The sequence below is a fragment of the Myotis lucifugus genome, unplaced genomic scaffold (assembly GCF_000147115.1).
Source record: "Myotis lucifugus unplaced genomic scaffold, Myoluc2.0 scaffold_14, whole genome shotgun sequence".
Classification (NCBI taxonomy): domain Eukaryota; kingdom Metazoa; phylum Chordata; class Mammalia; order Chiroptera; family Vespertilionidae; genus Myotis; species Myotis lucifugus.
The window spans coordinates 2,537,713-2,553,041 of NW_005871062.1; the positions used below are offsets into that span (position 1 = coordinate 2,537,713).

A 15,329-nucleotide genomic window follows, 5' to 3' on the forward strand; every position below is an offset into this window, starting at 1 on the left:
ATATTATTTTCTACATAGCTTTATTATTATTAATAATATGTGTTGAGGGTTTTTTCATATGAGTACACTGAGAGATTTTTCATTATTTTTATAGCTGCATATATCAATAACTTCTAAAGGCATATGCTAAATGACTTCTAATTTTATATATATCTCAAGTCCAAATACCTCTTTTGAGTTCCAAACTCAGATCCCACAATCTATTTCATTCAATATCACTTCTTCAAGAAATATTTCTGCCAATTCCATTGGCTATATATGCTCCAAAAGCATCTTATGTTTTTTGCCTCTTTCTACTGATTGTAATGATATATTAATATATATGATTATTTAATTAAATGTATTTCTCCCATTAGGTTGTAAATTGCTTGATGATAAGAACCAAATTTTGTTGTTGTTGACCATTCATATTATTCCCAACTGTTAGCATAGTTCTGGGGGGCATAAAGGTTGTTTGTTCAACAAATGTTGAGTGAATGTATGAATAAATAAAAGTGAGTTAATAGCAGAACACTCTGTCTTTGACCTTATCTATTCTATTAACCATTCTTAAGATATATTAATCAAATTTGTAAATGATTTGAAGCTAGTAGATTTAGAGAGTGTCTTGAATGACAAAATCAGAATAAAAACTCACACTAAATGATGGGCACCTTTAACCCTCCCACCCCCAGAACCAGATAAAAAGTCTTTCACACAAAGTTGTTTAACAAATGTAAAATAAAATATAATTTTATTATATTTTTCTTGTTATCTTTTATTGATTCACTCTTAATATACCATATAGTTAATATATTAGAACAATAAATACTACAAACAAATAGTAGGAACAACCAAATTCCTTATAAAGTTATAGATTAAGAACTCTGATATGGGATGTCCCAAAACTGAAATAATTCTTAGTTTTTAAAGATAGTTAGTATACTAAATGTATATCTGAATGATCAAAGTTCTAGATATTATTTATCTACTTAAAAAAGTAAATAGGAATTTATGGATATCAAAATCTAAAAAAGTAAATAGGAATTTATGGATATCAAAATCTCTTTTGAATGGAAGAGCATGCTGGGAAATTCCTTTATGCTAGAGAATATGCACTTCTCATTGCTGAGTGAAGAGCACAGTTGAACGCTTTAATAATTGTGTAACAAGCTACTCAGTCTTGTTTTTAGCCAGTACTTTCAGTTGGCCACAAGATAGTGCTCCATCTTTAAAGAAGGCAAGTACTTCACTGAGTAATACCTGGGACCTATCCTCAAATAAATAAACCTTTTCTATTTTCCCTCCTTTTCAGCAATCTGTAAAACTCTACCGTCTAGTTGAGTCACATAATAGTATTACAGTCCCTGTATGTGGGAGAAAAGGTAAGTCCCACTATTTTAGATCTATGTGTTGTCCAAATGTAATCAGAAAAGTACTGAAATTTGTATTTCTGATGGTTCCTACTACTTTCTTTTTATGTCTTTCTGTGCATTTACCTAAAGAGAGGGGAGACTGGAGATCTTTTCACCTTAAACAAACAACTTTTTTTGAGATAAAACTGATATAGAATAAAATGAACATAAACTATTCAATTTGATAGTTTTGACATATGTCCATGTTAACATGAAATTATCACCAAGATAACAATAATGACTATTTATTACCCCCTAAAGTTGCGTTGTGCCTGTTTGTAATCTTCTCTCTCAACTTCTTTCTGCCTATCCTTATGCTCAGGCAAGCAGCTTTCAAGTTTAGAATTTATATAAATGGTATTGTACAGTACGTGTTTTTTTTTGTCTTTCAAAATATATTTTGGGTTAATTTTTGGGGGGATTAAAGTTTATAGATATTTTGAAATTCATCCATTTTGTTAAGTATATCAATAGTTCTTTTCTTTTCAGCCCCGAGTAGAATCCCACTGTATGAATTTGTTCATCCATTCACCTGTTGATGAAAATTTGGGTTGTTTCCAGTTTGGGGCTATTACAAATACAATGAACATTTGGGTTCAAATCTTTGTATGGACATAAACTTTCATTTTTTAATGGGAAAATACCTCACTGTAAAATGGCTGGATCATGTGGTGGAAAATGTTTAACTTTCAAAGAAAATGCCAAACGTTTTCCAAAGTGGCTGTGCTATTTTATATGCCCACCAGCAATGACTGAGAATTCCAGTTGCTCCACATTTTTTTCCACAACACACCATCTGTGCTCTGTATTGTGTGTTTACCACCCCAAGTCAAGTCTCCTTTCACCACTATTTGCACTCCTCCCCCTCCCCTACCTCCTATAATCAACACACTGTTGTCAGTGTCCATGAGGTTTTTTATTTTTCACTCAATCTCTCCACCCCACCTACCCAGCTCCTCCCCAACCCTCCACCTCAATGGCTGTCAGCCTGTTCTCTATCTCTGAGTCTGACTTATTTTGCTTGTTAGTTCATTTTGTTCATTAGATTCTACATTTGCCAACACTTGATATATCAGTCTTTTTAACCTTAGCCATTTTTTACAATTATGAGTTATATCTCATTGTTGCTCTACTTTGCATTTTCCTAATGACTAATGGCATTGAACACCTTTTCAGGTGCTTATTTGTTACTTCTAGATCTTTTACTTTTGTTAAAGTCAAGCTTATTAATTTTTTCTTTTGTGGATCATGCTTTCTTTCTCATAGCTAAGACATCTTTATGTAATCCAAAGATTTCCTATGTTGTCTTCTAGAAGTTTTATAGTTTTAGGTTTTACATTTAGGTATATATTGTATTTTCAGTTTTGTAATTGAAGTTCATTTTTTACAAACAGATATCCAAGTGTTCCAATACCGTTTGTTGTGAAGACTATTCTTTCTCAAATGAATTGTCTTTGCAGTTTTGTCAAAAATCAGTTGCTTATACATATGTGGATTTATTCACAGTTTCATTCTATTCTACTGATCTATTTGTCTGTCTTTCTTTATACCAATTCCACACAGTGTAGCTTTATAATAAGTCTTGATATAGAATAATGTTAGTCCTCCAGCTTTGTTATTCTTTTTTCAGTGTTGTTTTTGGCAATATTGGGCCCTTGGCATTTCCATATGACTTTTAGAAACAACTTATCAATTTCTACCAAAAAACAAAACAAAACAAAACAAAACCCACAACAAACACATGCTGAGATTTTTTTATTGGAATTCTGTTGAATCTGTAGATTAATTTGTGGAAAATTGACATACTAAAAAATTTGGGTCTTGTGATCCATGGACATGGTACATCTCCCTATTTATTTAGGTCTTCTGTGCTTTCTCTTAGTATTTTTCAGGTTTCAGTGTATGGGTCTTTCACACTCTTTTTTCAGATTTATTCTTAAGTATTTTATATTTTGATGCTGTTATAAATGATATTTTTAAATGTAAGTATCCAATTGTTCCTGTGCTAATAGTTTCCTTACATATGTGTGTTGATTACTAGTCTGCTGAATACTAAAGGGGGATCCTCTGCAGGTCTTTGTGGCTCTCTTCTGGGCAGTTGTCTCTTCTCTAATACTCTGGGCTGTGAACTCAAACCACCTTAATCTCCATAGACTTTTAAATTTTTTTATTTATTATTATTTTTTCTTTATTGATTAAGGTATTACATATGTGTCCTTATCCCCCCAATCTCCCCCCACTCCCTTAGTGTCTGTGTCTATTGGTTAAGCTTATAAGCATGCATACAAATCCTTTGGTTGATCTTTCCCCCTTCCTCCCACCCTCCCTTCCCTTCCCTTTGAAGTTTGACGGTCCTGATCCAAGGGTCCCTCAAACTATGGCCACGGGCCACATGCAAATACAAATATTGTATTTGTTCCCATTTTGTTTTTTTACTTCAAAATAAGATATGTGCAGTGTGCATAGGAATTTGTTCTTAGTTTTTTTAAAAACTATAGTCTGGCCCTCCAACGGTCTGAGGGACAGTGAACTGGCCCCCTGTTTAAAAAGTTTGAGGACCCCTACTCTGATCGATGCTTCTCTGTCTCTGGATCTGTTTTTGTTCATTAGTTTATGTTGTTCATTATATTCCACAATGAGTGAGATCATGTGATATTCATCTTTCTCCGACTGGCTTATTTTGCTTAGCATAATGCTCTCCAGGTCTTTCCATGCTGTTGTAAATGAGAGGAGTTCCTTCTTTTTTACAGCAGCATAGTATTCCATTGTCTAGATATACCAGTTTTCTAATCCACTCATCTGCTGATGGGCACTTAGGCTGTTTCCAAATCTTAGCTATTGTAAATTGTGCTGCTATGTACATAGGGGTGCACATATCCTTTCTGATTGGTGTTTCTGGTTTCTTGGGATAGAGTCCTAGAAGAGGGATTACTGAGTCAAATGGGAGTTCCATTTTTAGTTTTTTGGAGAAACCCCATACTGTTCTCCACAGTGGCTGCACCAGTTTGCATTCCCACCAGCAGTGCACGAGGGTTCCTTTTTCTCCACATCCTCTCCAGCACTTGTCATTTGTTGATTTGTTGATGATAGCCATTCTGACAGGTGTGAGATGGTATCTCATTGTCATTTTGAATTGCATCTCTCGGATGATTAGTGACTTTGAACATGTTTTCATATGTCTCTTGGCCTCTGTATGTCCTCTTTTGAAAAGTATCTATTTAGGTCCGTTGCCCCCCATAGACTTTTATCTCTGTACTGAACTCAAGTATCCTCTGAACATAATCTGGGTTCCTCCTCCCTCCATAGTGGCCTGGAAACTCTCTAAAGGTAGTAAAGTGAGCAATTACAGGGCACTTTTATTTGTTTCCTCTTTCTTTTCTTCCTTCCTTCCTTCCTTCCTTCCTTCCTTCCTTCCTTCCTTCCTTCCTTCCTTCCTTCCTTCCTTCCTTCCTTTTCTCTCTCTCTCTCTCTCTCTCTCTCTCTCTCTCTCTCTCTCTCTCTCGCTTTTGTTCTGTGTCTAAAACCATTGTTTCATATATTTTGTATGGCTTTTTTCAGGTGGGAAGATAAAGCTGGTCCTTTTTGTTACATCTTGGCTGAAAACGAACCTTTAACTTTTAAAAGTGTCCTGGGCATCTTCTTTTCTTAATTTTCTATGACAAAATATTTTGAACATAGACAACAATGCAGAGACTATGCCAGTGAAACCCCATGTACCTATCACCCAGATTCAATGATTATCAACTCATTGAATCTTCTTTTCTGCTCTTCTACTTCCTCCTTCTCCTTGGATTATTTTTGAACTATTCCAGCTGCCATGTCATTTCATTAAAAAACATTTTAATATATACCTAAAAGATAAAGACTTCCTGCCGAAACCGGTTTGGCTCAGTGGATAGAGCATCGGCCTGCGGACTGAAAGGTCCCAGGTTCGATTCCGGTCAAGGGCATGTACCTGGGTTGTGGGCACATCCCCAGTAGGAGATGTGCAGGAGGCAGCTGATCGATGTTTCTCTCTCATCGATGTTTCTAACTCTCTATCTCTCTCCCTTCCTCTCTGTAAAAAATCAATAAAATATATTTTAAAAAAAAGATAAAGACTTCCTTTCAATTCCTTTAGCACATCTAAAATAATACTCTCATAATTTAAAAAATCATCAACTATACAGGCAGTGTTGAAATTTATCAATTGAGTCAGAAGTGTGTATGTGTGTGTGCATGCACATATATACTTATGATATATATGATATATAGTCTATACATTTTCAAATCAGGATCTAAATAAAGTCCATAAACTGCAGTTGGTTGATAAGTCTCAAGTGTATTTTGATCCATGCTTTCTCTCTTCTATACCTTATTTTTTCTTGCAATTTTTGAAAATTTTATTTATTAGGTGACATTGGTAAATGAAATTATATAGGTTTTAAACGTACAATTCTATGATACATTATCTGTATGTTGCATTGTGAGCCCATTACCCAAAGTCAAATATTCTTTCCATGCATATCTTTTGATGAAAAAAGTAAGTGTTTCATCCCATGGTTTCCACAGTTCAGATTATATTAGTTGCATACTCATGGAATTATTTAACATAATTTTCTACTCCTTGTATTTCCTATAAATTGGTAGTCAGATCTGAGGCTTGTATTTTGGCAAGAATGCTTCTTAGTTACCATTGTGTACTTCTTGAGAGGTACATCGTACCTGATGTCTTCTTTTTGTGATATTAGTAGACATAAATGCTCATGATCTAGATTTATTATTTCATTAGGAATTTCAAATTTCTACTTCTATCAAGCCATCTTTATATATTAAGTGGAATATTTCTGTAAATACTAGTAGTCTAAAAAACTATTTCATTATCTGGAGATACAGTTTAAGAAAGTATATAGTATAAAAAGGCTATTCCTCTTTATTTATCAGCTTTCAAAATAATGGGTTAATCCTCCAGCATTTTCAAAGGTGTTTTTTTTTAGTGTCATTATGAATGTACAAGGTTAAACATGGTTGATACATTTCCATCCATTGCAGTTTTTTAAAAAAATATATATTTTATTGATTTTTTTACAGAGAGGAAGGGAGAGGGATAGAGAGTTAGAAACATCCATGAGAGAGAAACATCGATCAGCTGCCTCCTGCACACCCCCTACTGGGGATTTGCCTGCAACTAAGGTACATGCCCTTGACTGGAATCGAACCCAGGACCCTTTAGTCCACAGGCCGACGCTCTATCCACTGAGCCAAACCAGTCAGGACCCATTGCAGTTTTTATTCTTATTCAAATCATCCCATTTTTGGCCATTCACAGCCTCTTTAGGTTGACTCTTGAGTTCCTTTGACATAATCCTGTAGTCTTTGAATGTTTTAATGATTTCTGATATAACAAGGTATTCCAAACTCATTTGAATAATTCCTGCTCCAAACTGAGACATACTTATTTTCCCAAGGAGCTCTTAGGTATGGTACTTACAGACCTCAATCAGAGCATAAGGAGTGCTCATTTCTATGGTGTTACTAATTGTTTCTAGGCCTTTTCAGAAGGCATACCTAGGAAATAATATAAAGGTAAAATACATTATGGAATTCATACTGACAGTTCCAATTCATGTTTAGACACATAGGTTTTTTATTTACCTTTGTTAATTGTGCTATTGTCTCTCCTCTCTCCATACCTAAAGTCAGGATTCTCAGTGACAACAAATTACTCATTTGCTTTATCCTGTTATGTACAATAATCTCAAAATAACAAACCAACACACCCAGCAACAATATGATTCCAATCCCTTTTCTCTCTACCTTATATAGTCATTCTCTCTATCGTTATCATTTTTGCTTTAGTTTGGCTTATTCTTACATTCATAATATTTAGAGCTATACTAGCATAGTATGTTTACAGAATAATAAGACACATGTTTATGCCGCTGATTTTAGATAACAGGAGTGTAACATACACAATTAATTTATATTTCCTGATATGTACATTTTACATACTTAACCATGTTTCCCAGAGACCCTTTCACAGAAAGAGATGTAGAGATTCTTCATTCATTGTTTCAGCTGCAAAATACTGTCTTTTGTGGAGGAGTCATTGTTTACTCCATCAGTTCTCTGTTGAAGGATTATTTTTTTCAGTTTGTTACTATGACAAACAGTGCTGTAATTAAAAAAAAAGCCTTCTGCATATGTCTTTTCATACTTTTTTTTTTGTCTGTTCATAGCTTTGCTAGTCTATCTTTGGTATAGAAATAAAACTGCTGAGTTATAGAATAAATGCATTTTCACTTTTAAGAGATAGATATTGCCAAGTCTCTTTCGTTAGACTTTGTACCAGTTTGCATTTGCACCAGAAATGTGTGAAAGTGCCTGTTTCCTCACAGTCTTGCAAACAGAATATACTGGCAAACATTTAGACTTTTTTAATCAGATAGGTGAGCAATGTGATGTCATATGTATTTTACATTTTTTTCTTTAGGAAATAATTTAAAACTTATGGAGTTGTTGCAAGAGTAGGCCATATTACCGTTTTTTGCAATATCTCTTTAATCTTCACTTTTTCCTTGACCTTGACTCTTTGATCTGGTTATTTTGTAGACTGTCCCTCAATGGGGATTTGTTTGATGTTCCCCATAGTTAAATTCGGGTTATGCATTTTTTAGCTGGCATGTCGCAGAAGTAATGCTGAGTTCTCAAGGCTTCCTTTCATGTGTTACATACTTTAAATTTGTCCTATTACTACTGAAATTAATGTGGATTACTTAATTAAATGGTGTCTGCCAGGTTTTTCTATTGTAAATTTACTTTTTTCTCTTTGTAATTAGTAGTTATTGTTAAGAGATACTTTGAGACTATATATCATCCTCATCACATTTTTACCCACTAGTTTTAGTATCCATTGATGTCCCTTGGCTAGATTAAATATTGCTTCAATAATTAAATGGTGATGTTCTAATTTTATCTTTTCTTCTACATTAATGGATTGCCATTTACATCCATATTACTTCTCCATCTGTCTATTGAAAACCATCAATTTATACTGTTGTCTTCAATTCTATGGAGACCACAGAGTTCATTCTGGTTATATTTATAACTTCCTTGCTTCAGTGAGAAATCTGCCTCCCACAAGGCTCTTTAAATCTAATAATTGTGTCAGTCTCACCTGGATGTAACGCATCATCAGTCACTGCTGATGTCCCCCCGCACTCGCATGCTAGGACTTCATATCTGTCACCAGGCCACTGCCATTCTGGGGCCCTTTTCTTCCTACACGGGCTCTGACACCCTGCACCAGGCCATCCTTCTCAGGTTCCAACATCCACACAAGCTACCACCCCCATCCCTCCCTCACCCAGACTCCTGGATGGGTACCTATCTTAAGCCCTTATAGCTTTGGGACTAAATAAGGGAAGAAAGAAGTAAAGGAAGGCAGGAAAGCAGGAAGGAAAGCAGGAAGAAATTTTCATTTTTCTTATTATGAGTAAGAATGAGCATCTTTTCAAATGTTTAACATGCCCCTTGCAATTTCTGTGTGTATGTGTGTGGTGGAGGGAGGGACTATCTGTTAACATCTATCACTTTTGCTATACATCTCTTCTTTTTTAAGGAATTCTATGTATTAGGAATATTAATATTTGTCTATACTTTAAGTTTCAAACATGTTTTCTGAATTTCTCATTTGTTTTTTCTTTATTTTTTTTGCCTCACAAAGTTTTTTTATTTATTTTTTGTAATTGAATGTATTGTCTTTTTTCTCATTGTTTCTGGATTTTTAAATCAATGTTGAAGAATAACTTTTTAAAAAGTGCTCTGATTGCTTTCTCAATTGATTTCTAATTTAGGCAGATGTTGGACTATGTTTTTGTGGGAAAAAGAACTGACTCGACTCTGTCTTCTCACACTTTCAGCTGGAGTCGAAGAGCTGGAATCGCGCTTTCTTGTCCCCGGAGATCTATTAATTTTGACAGGGAACAGAGTGCAAATGCCATGTGATGCCATTCTGCTTGATGGCAGCTGTGTGGTGAATGAAGGCATGCTGACAGGTGTGGTCTGTCTCCGTCTGCAGCTTCCCCAGTGCTCCCAGGCTCCTGTACCTGAATGACAAGGGCGAAGTGTGGGGCAGCTGTGGGCCCTCCCCGTTCCCACAAATCTCATGAACAGTTCTGCCCTGGATATATCTGAGAGTTCAATTCAAAGCTGCTTTCTGTGTGCTGATTTTCATACGGTGGTCACTTTTTGAGTCCTGAGCATTTCCTTCTTGAACCAAGGGTTCTTACAACCCTGTCATTTACTTTAAAATATTGTAGAGATCATTAGACGTTTCAGAATTATCTGTGGTTCTTCTATTTAGTATTTTTATATAAAATTTGTCTTCAGATAAACTTGGAGGGTTTAAAAACATTTAAGAACATCCTGAAACCCGCAGAGTTAAGTGCAAGCTCTTCTGAGCTTGGCTTGAAAATGTTGAAAACGTTCATGATGCAGGACTTGGCAAACCTGGGTATTTGGGACTAACAGAGTTCGTTTGTAAATAGCATGCTGGAGCTGGGCAGCTCCCAGAGGTCATTGCATCTCACTGATAAGAAAACTGAGGTCAGTGAGGAGAAGAAACCTGCTCAAGGTCGCAGTGCTTTGAATTCTCACTCACATATGCGGTTATTAGGAGGTGGTGTGTCAATATTTCTGTAAGATAAGGAAGAATCATAAAGTCTTTTGGAGACTAAACGGAAGGCTGTGAATACACACTGACATCCTTGGTTCCCATTAAAGTCCAAGTCAAATCCACTTGTCAGAAAGGTATGAAATGGAAACACACACATCACTCCTTTGTGAAATAACCGAAACAAACAAAAAAAATCAAAGAAAACATGGCAGGTCTGTTTCCTTTTCCTAAGGAATCCATACATTTATAAACATCCCTTAGTGCTCAGACTCTTGCAATGCCAAGTGGCCCTAGCATACAGGAACATGTGTCTGACTTTATACTCCGCACTCAGCATCACCAGTGGAAGTTTTACAAGCTTTGTTCCTCAGAAGCCATCACTACTTTCACAACTTCATTTGCCTCCTGTGTTTGCACTTCAACCCACTGCGAACTGCCCCTCTCCCTTCACTGGCCAAAGTACTAGTGTCTCAATCGCCAAATCCAATGGATTCTTTAAAAAAATTTAATATATATATATAATTGATTTCAGAGAAGAAGGAAGAGGGAGAGAGATAAAAACACCAATGATGAGGAAAATCATTGATCGGCTGCCTCTTGCACAGCCCCCACTGGGGATCGAACCCATAACCTGGGCATGTACCCTGATAGGGAATTGAACTATGACCTCTTGGTTTATAGGTCAATGCTCAACCACTGAGCCATGCTGGCAGGACCCAATGGATTCTTTAAATTTCTCTTTTTATTGACCTCTCTGCTGGTTTTGACTATTCTCACCATCTCTCTCTTTTGAAAATTCTCTTCTCCCTAACTTTCCAAGGCAACGCTGTCTCTCTGAGTTCTTCTACCACCAACCAAGGCGGTCAGCTTCTTGTGCTGTTCCTCTTCCCCCATCTCTTTGATTGTTGCTGCTATATCCTGGTCCTTTTCTCTTCTTACCTTACACTCAGTTCCTAAGTGGTCTTCTCATCACCTTCATATCACCTCTAAGGTGATGAACTCTGACTAAAATCTTCCTTTATACCTCTCCTCTGAGCTCTAGACACAAATAAGTTTCTAACCAGCTACAAGACATCTCAACATAGTTGTTACACAGGCCTCTCCAACTCAAGGTGATCAAAGGCAATTCCTCCTTCCTCCTATAATTCCTATATTGATAAGTAATAGCAACCTCTGCTCATTCTCCAAAGTCAGACACCAGGAAGCCACTTTCAATTCCTCTGTCCCTCTAAACTGCCAATATAAAAATACTAGAGGCCCGGTGCATGAAATTCGTGCACTCGGTTGGGGTGGTCCCTCAGCCTGGCCTGTGCTCTCTCGCAGTCTGGGAGCCCTTGGGGGAGTGGGCCTAAGCCATCAGTCGGACATCCTTAGTGCTGCCGCAGAGGCGGGAGAGGCTCCCATCACCACCACTGCGTTCGCCAGCCATGAGCCTAGCTTCTGGTTGAGCGGTGCTCCCCCTGTGGGAGTGCACTGACCACCATGGGGCAGCTCCTGCATTGAGCAGGATAGGGCTGAAACTGGCTCTCAGACATCCCCGAAGGGTTCCGGATTGCAAGAGGGCGCAGACTAGTCCAAGGGACCCCACTGGTGCATGATGAGGGCCAGGGAGAGATGCAAAAGGTTGGCCAGCCAGGAAGGGACTTTGGGAAGGCTCCAGGGTATGTCCAGCCCATCTCGCTCAGTCCCGATCAGCCGGAACCCAGCAGTAAGCTAACCACAGGTAAGAGCATCTGCCCCCTGGTGGTCAATGCACATCATAGTGACTGGTCGACCAGTCAATTGTCTGCCCCCAGGTGGTCAGTTCACATCATAGCAAGCAGTTGAGTGGCCTTAGCATATCATTAGCATATTACACTTTGATTGGTTGAACTGATGACCAGATGACCAGACACAGCATATTAGGCTTTTATTATATAGGATTTCCCAAGTTTTGTAGCTTCTTACTTCCTTATTTCTCAAATCCAGCACTTCCTTTCTACTCCCACTGCCAACTGCCATATTTCAAACCTCAGGTTCTCCAGTGGGGATTCTTGTGATCATTTTCCAACTCAATGTCCAGCCTCTAATCTAATGAAACAATTAAACATCTCCCCATTCCCTTTCTGCCACTAGGGCCTATGGGAAAACACACACACACACACACACACACACACACACACTCACACCAGAATGAAACATGCACTTAGGGCCCTTCAGGCTTTGGCTCCTACGTAGGTCTCATGGCCCTTTATTCCCAATACCCCCACATTCTAAACTGCACATTTTGGTATTCCCTACATAGTTATTTCCTGCCTATTTCAGCATCCATGTTTGGTTTTAGAGAACTCACAGTAATTATAACATGGCATTATATTTGTTTGTTATATGTCTGTGTTCCTCTCCTGACTACGGACCTCTTAAACAAGCACTATGTTTCCACTTGTATTTCCTGTGTCTAGGGTTGTCCCTGCCCCATGGCAGGCTCACAAGGAACATCTACTATAGGATGTGTAAGTGCACACATGATTTAGATGAGTGAGGGCATCTTGCCTCACAAAGTGCATGGCTTGTTTTCTGTAGGAGAAAGTATCCCAGTCACTAAGACTCCATTACCTCAGATGGATGGCTCTGTGCCCTGGAAAACACAGAGTGAAGCGGATTACAAACGGCACATCCTCTTCTGTGGAACAGAGGTTATCCAGGCCAAGGGAGCTTGCTCCAGGACTGTGAGAGCCGTGGTGCTGCAGACTGGTTAGTCAGCATCTCTTCCTTCCATTTTGTCATTTTAATTAAATGCTGTTGTTCAGTTTATTTAGTGTCTAATTTATTAGGCATGGAGCAGTCTTTAGATAACAAACCAAATATACTAAATTTATATATTTAAAATGTGAATTGAACTATGGCATACGCCTTTTAAAAATAATGGTACTGATGATAATATTACTATTTATGTGCTTTGTAGTTTATAAACTACTTGCATATATAGTACTTGCAAAACAAAGGTGCCTACATGAATCATCTGGGGCCCACACAATGCAAGTGGACTTCCACAAACCATACAGCCAGGAACTGGCTGAGCTGGACCCAGAACTCAGGTCTTTTAACCTCAAATCCTGAGTTCTTCCTAGGCAGGACTAGAAACAGAAAACTTGACATTCAAAAGTAATAGAAACTGAATTTGTCAGTATTTAATGGGCCACTTAGTTTAAATTCAAGTGACGTGTGTGTGTGTGTGTGTGTGTGTGTGTGTGTGTGTGTGTGTGAAAGAGAGAGAGTGAGCATGTGTGTGTGTGCATGCATTCTCATGAGTCGTTTCCTTAAAAGGAAGCTGCCTTTGGAAAAGCTGTGCTCTGTCCCCAGTATAGTGCTTCCCTGTCTCTGGGATGCATGGAATTGAAAGTAGAGGGAAGGAAGGCCAGACTAATAGGCTCTGAAATAGATAAGGTATTTCCATTCTAGTACTTAGATATTTTCCAATTATCCTTTAATTGCACTTGGTTTTAAACGCTGTTTAAATGTCTCTAGAGAAGACAAAGGCAATGTTGGATTGAGATTGGAAGAGCACCAGCGTAGGATTTGTCATCCTGAGAGGGTGGGGTGTGTGTTTATCGCTCAGGATTCAACACTGCAAAGGGGGACCTCGTGAGATCCATCTTGTATCCCAAGCCGATGAACTTCAAGCTCTACAGGGATGCCATCAGGTTCCTCCTATGCCTCGTAGCAACTGCCACCATTGGGATGATCTATACTTTATGTGTCTATGTGCTCAGCGGGGTAAGCTGCCTTTGTTGCATGCACATACACACTCACCCATGTCCGTTTTATACTCTACATGTTGACCTTAATGTAGGGATTACAAACATGGGAAACAAAGCCAAGCACTGAAACTGACCTATATACTCCCAGGCTCTCCAACATAGGCAATTGATCACCAAGGTCCATGATAACAATTCAATCTAATGGGATAAAACATTTTGCTTATTGAGATATCAGCATGCTTCTACTCTTGCACAATATTTCCTTATATTATTTTCAATCTGAGAATATATTTATTGCAATAACGTAATATTTAGTAGCTGTGAAATGAAAAATTTTAATCAGAACCCAGATATTCAATGTTGGTGAGGGCACATGGCAAATTGGCCCATGTTTGCCTGCTGGTAGCATATGAATCATTACAAGCCTTTTTGATTGCACTTTGGCAAAATGTATTGAGAACTAAAATATGTTCGTACCCTGTGACCCATGCTTGACTTGCTTATATTATTCCTAGAAATTTAATCTAGATAAATAAACAAAAAGAAGGAAAAAGTCATTTGCACAAAGCTTTTTGTGATCGGTTTATTTGTAATAGTGAGAGTGAGGTATCTTCCAGGAAGCTCCCGGGGAGGTGGTGAGGAAAGCCCTGGATGTCATCACAATTGCAGTTCCTCCTGCTCTACCTGCCGCCCTGACCACGGGCATTATCTATGCCCAGAAGAGGCTAAAGAAGAGAGGCATCTTTTGCATCAGTCCCCAGAGGATCAATGTATGTGGGCAATTAAACCTTGTCTGCTTTGACAAGGTATGTGTGTTTCATCTTCATTCTCACCCCCATTATAATCATCATTGTCATCCTGTATACGCGTGTTACACTTTCATGAGTCAGGAAACAGGATGTGGGTATCTGACTTCACTTTTTCCCTGGTTGGCTGTGTGACCTAGGAAAGAAACATCTCGTGAGCCCTCAGATTATAGAGAAGGGACAGTAGTTACTGCATTAGAGAATCTTTTAGGATCCTTCCATCTCCAATGGTCTATGAAACACAATTAATTAAAATAGTATTCTGTCTATCACCCAAACCCTCAGAGAACAAAATTTAAATCTTTTACTGTGATACTATTGTATCCCTAATGTTAAGAATATTGCTTGGCATAGTCAGTATTCAATAAATGCTTATTGAATGAATGAGTGAGTGAATGAATGAATGAAAAAGGAAGACTTTATTTAAAGTTATCCTTGAGTATATGGCAGTTACTCCCAGCCAGCTTCTTATTCTACCTTCTCTTGAAGGTATTCTTCTAGTCTGTATACACATATGCTGGAGTAAAATGGAAGCTGTGAGAGGGTAAGGTGGAATTGAAAGGTGGTTTTGTGTCTAAGTTTTAATTTATAAGGTGATTGAGTGATGACAGGGAAAGGTCAATGTTATTCACATTCCCTCTGGAAGGAAGAGGCATAGTTCACCAGGCAAGGCCACAGGAAGCATGCCAGGTTTGGATCAGGAAGCAAAGCAGGAGTGAGGGGAGTGCTTAGG

General features: G+C 38.0%; 1 protein-coding gene across 1 annotated transcript in view; it reads left to right on the top strand.

Moving 5' to 3' along the window:
• Positions 1-15,329, top strand: part of ATP13A4 (ATPase 13A4) — a 111,305-nt gene that overhangs the window by 46,558 nt on the left and 49,418 nt on the right. Inside the window, exons 8-12 of the mRNA XM_023750553.1 lie at positions 1,295-1,364; positions 9,296-9,430; positions 12,613-12,783; positions 13,649-13,806; positions 14,408-14,596. Of these exons, the coding sequence (XP_023606321.1) occupies positions 1,295-1,364; positions 9,296-9,430; positions 12,613-12,783; positions 13,649-13,806; positions 14,408-14,596 (723 nt within the window). The remainder of the gene's footprint in view (positions 1-1,294; positions 1,365-9,295; positions 9,431-12,612; positions 12,784-13,648; positions 13,807-14,407; positions 14,597-15,329) is intronic.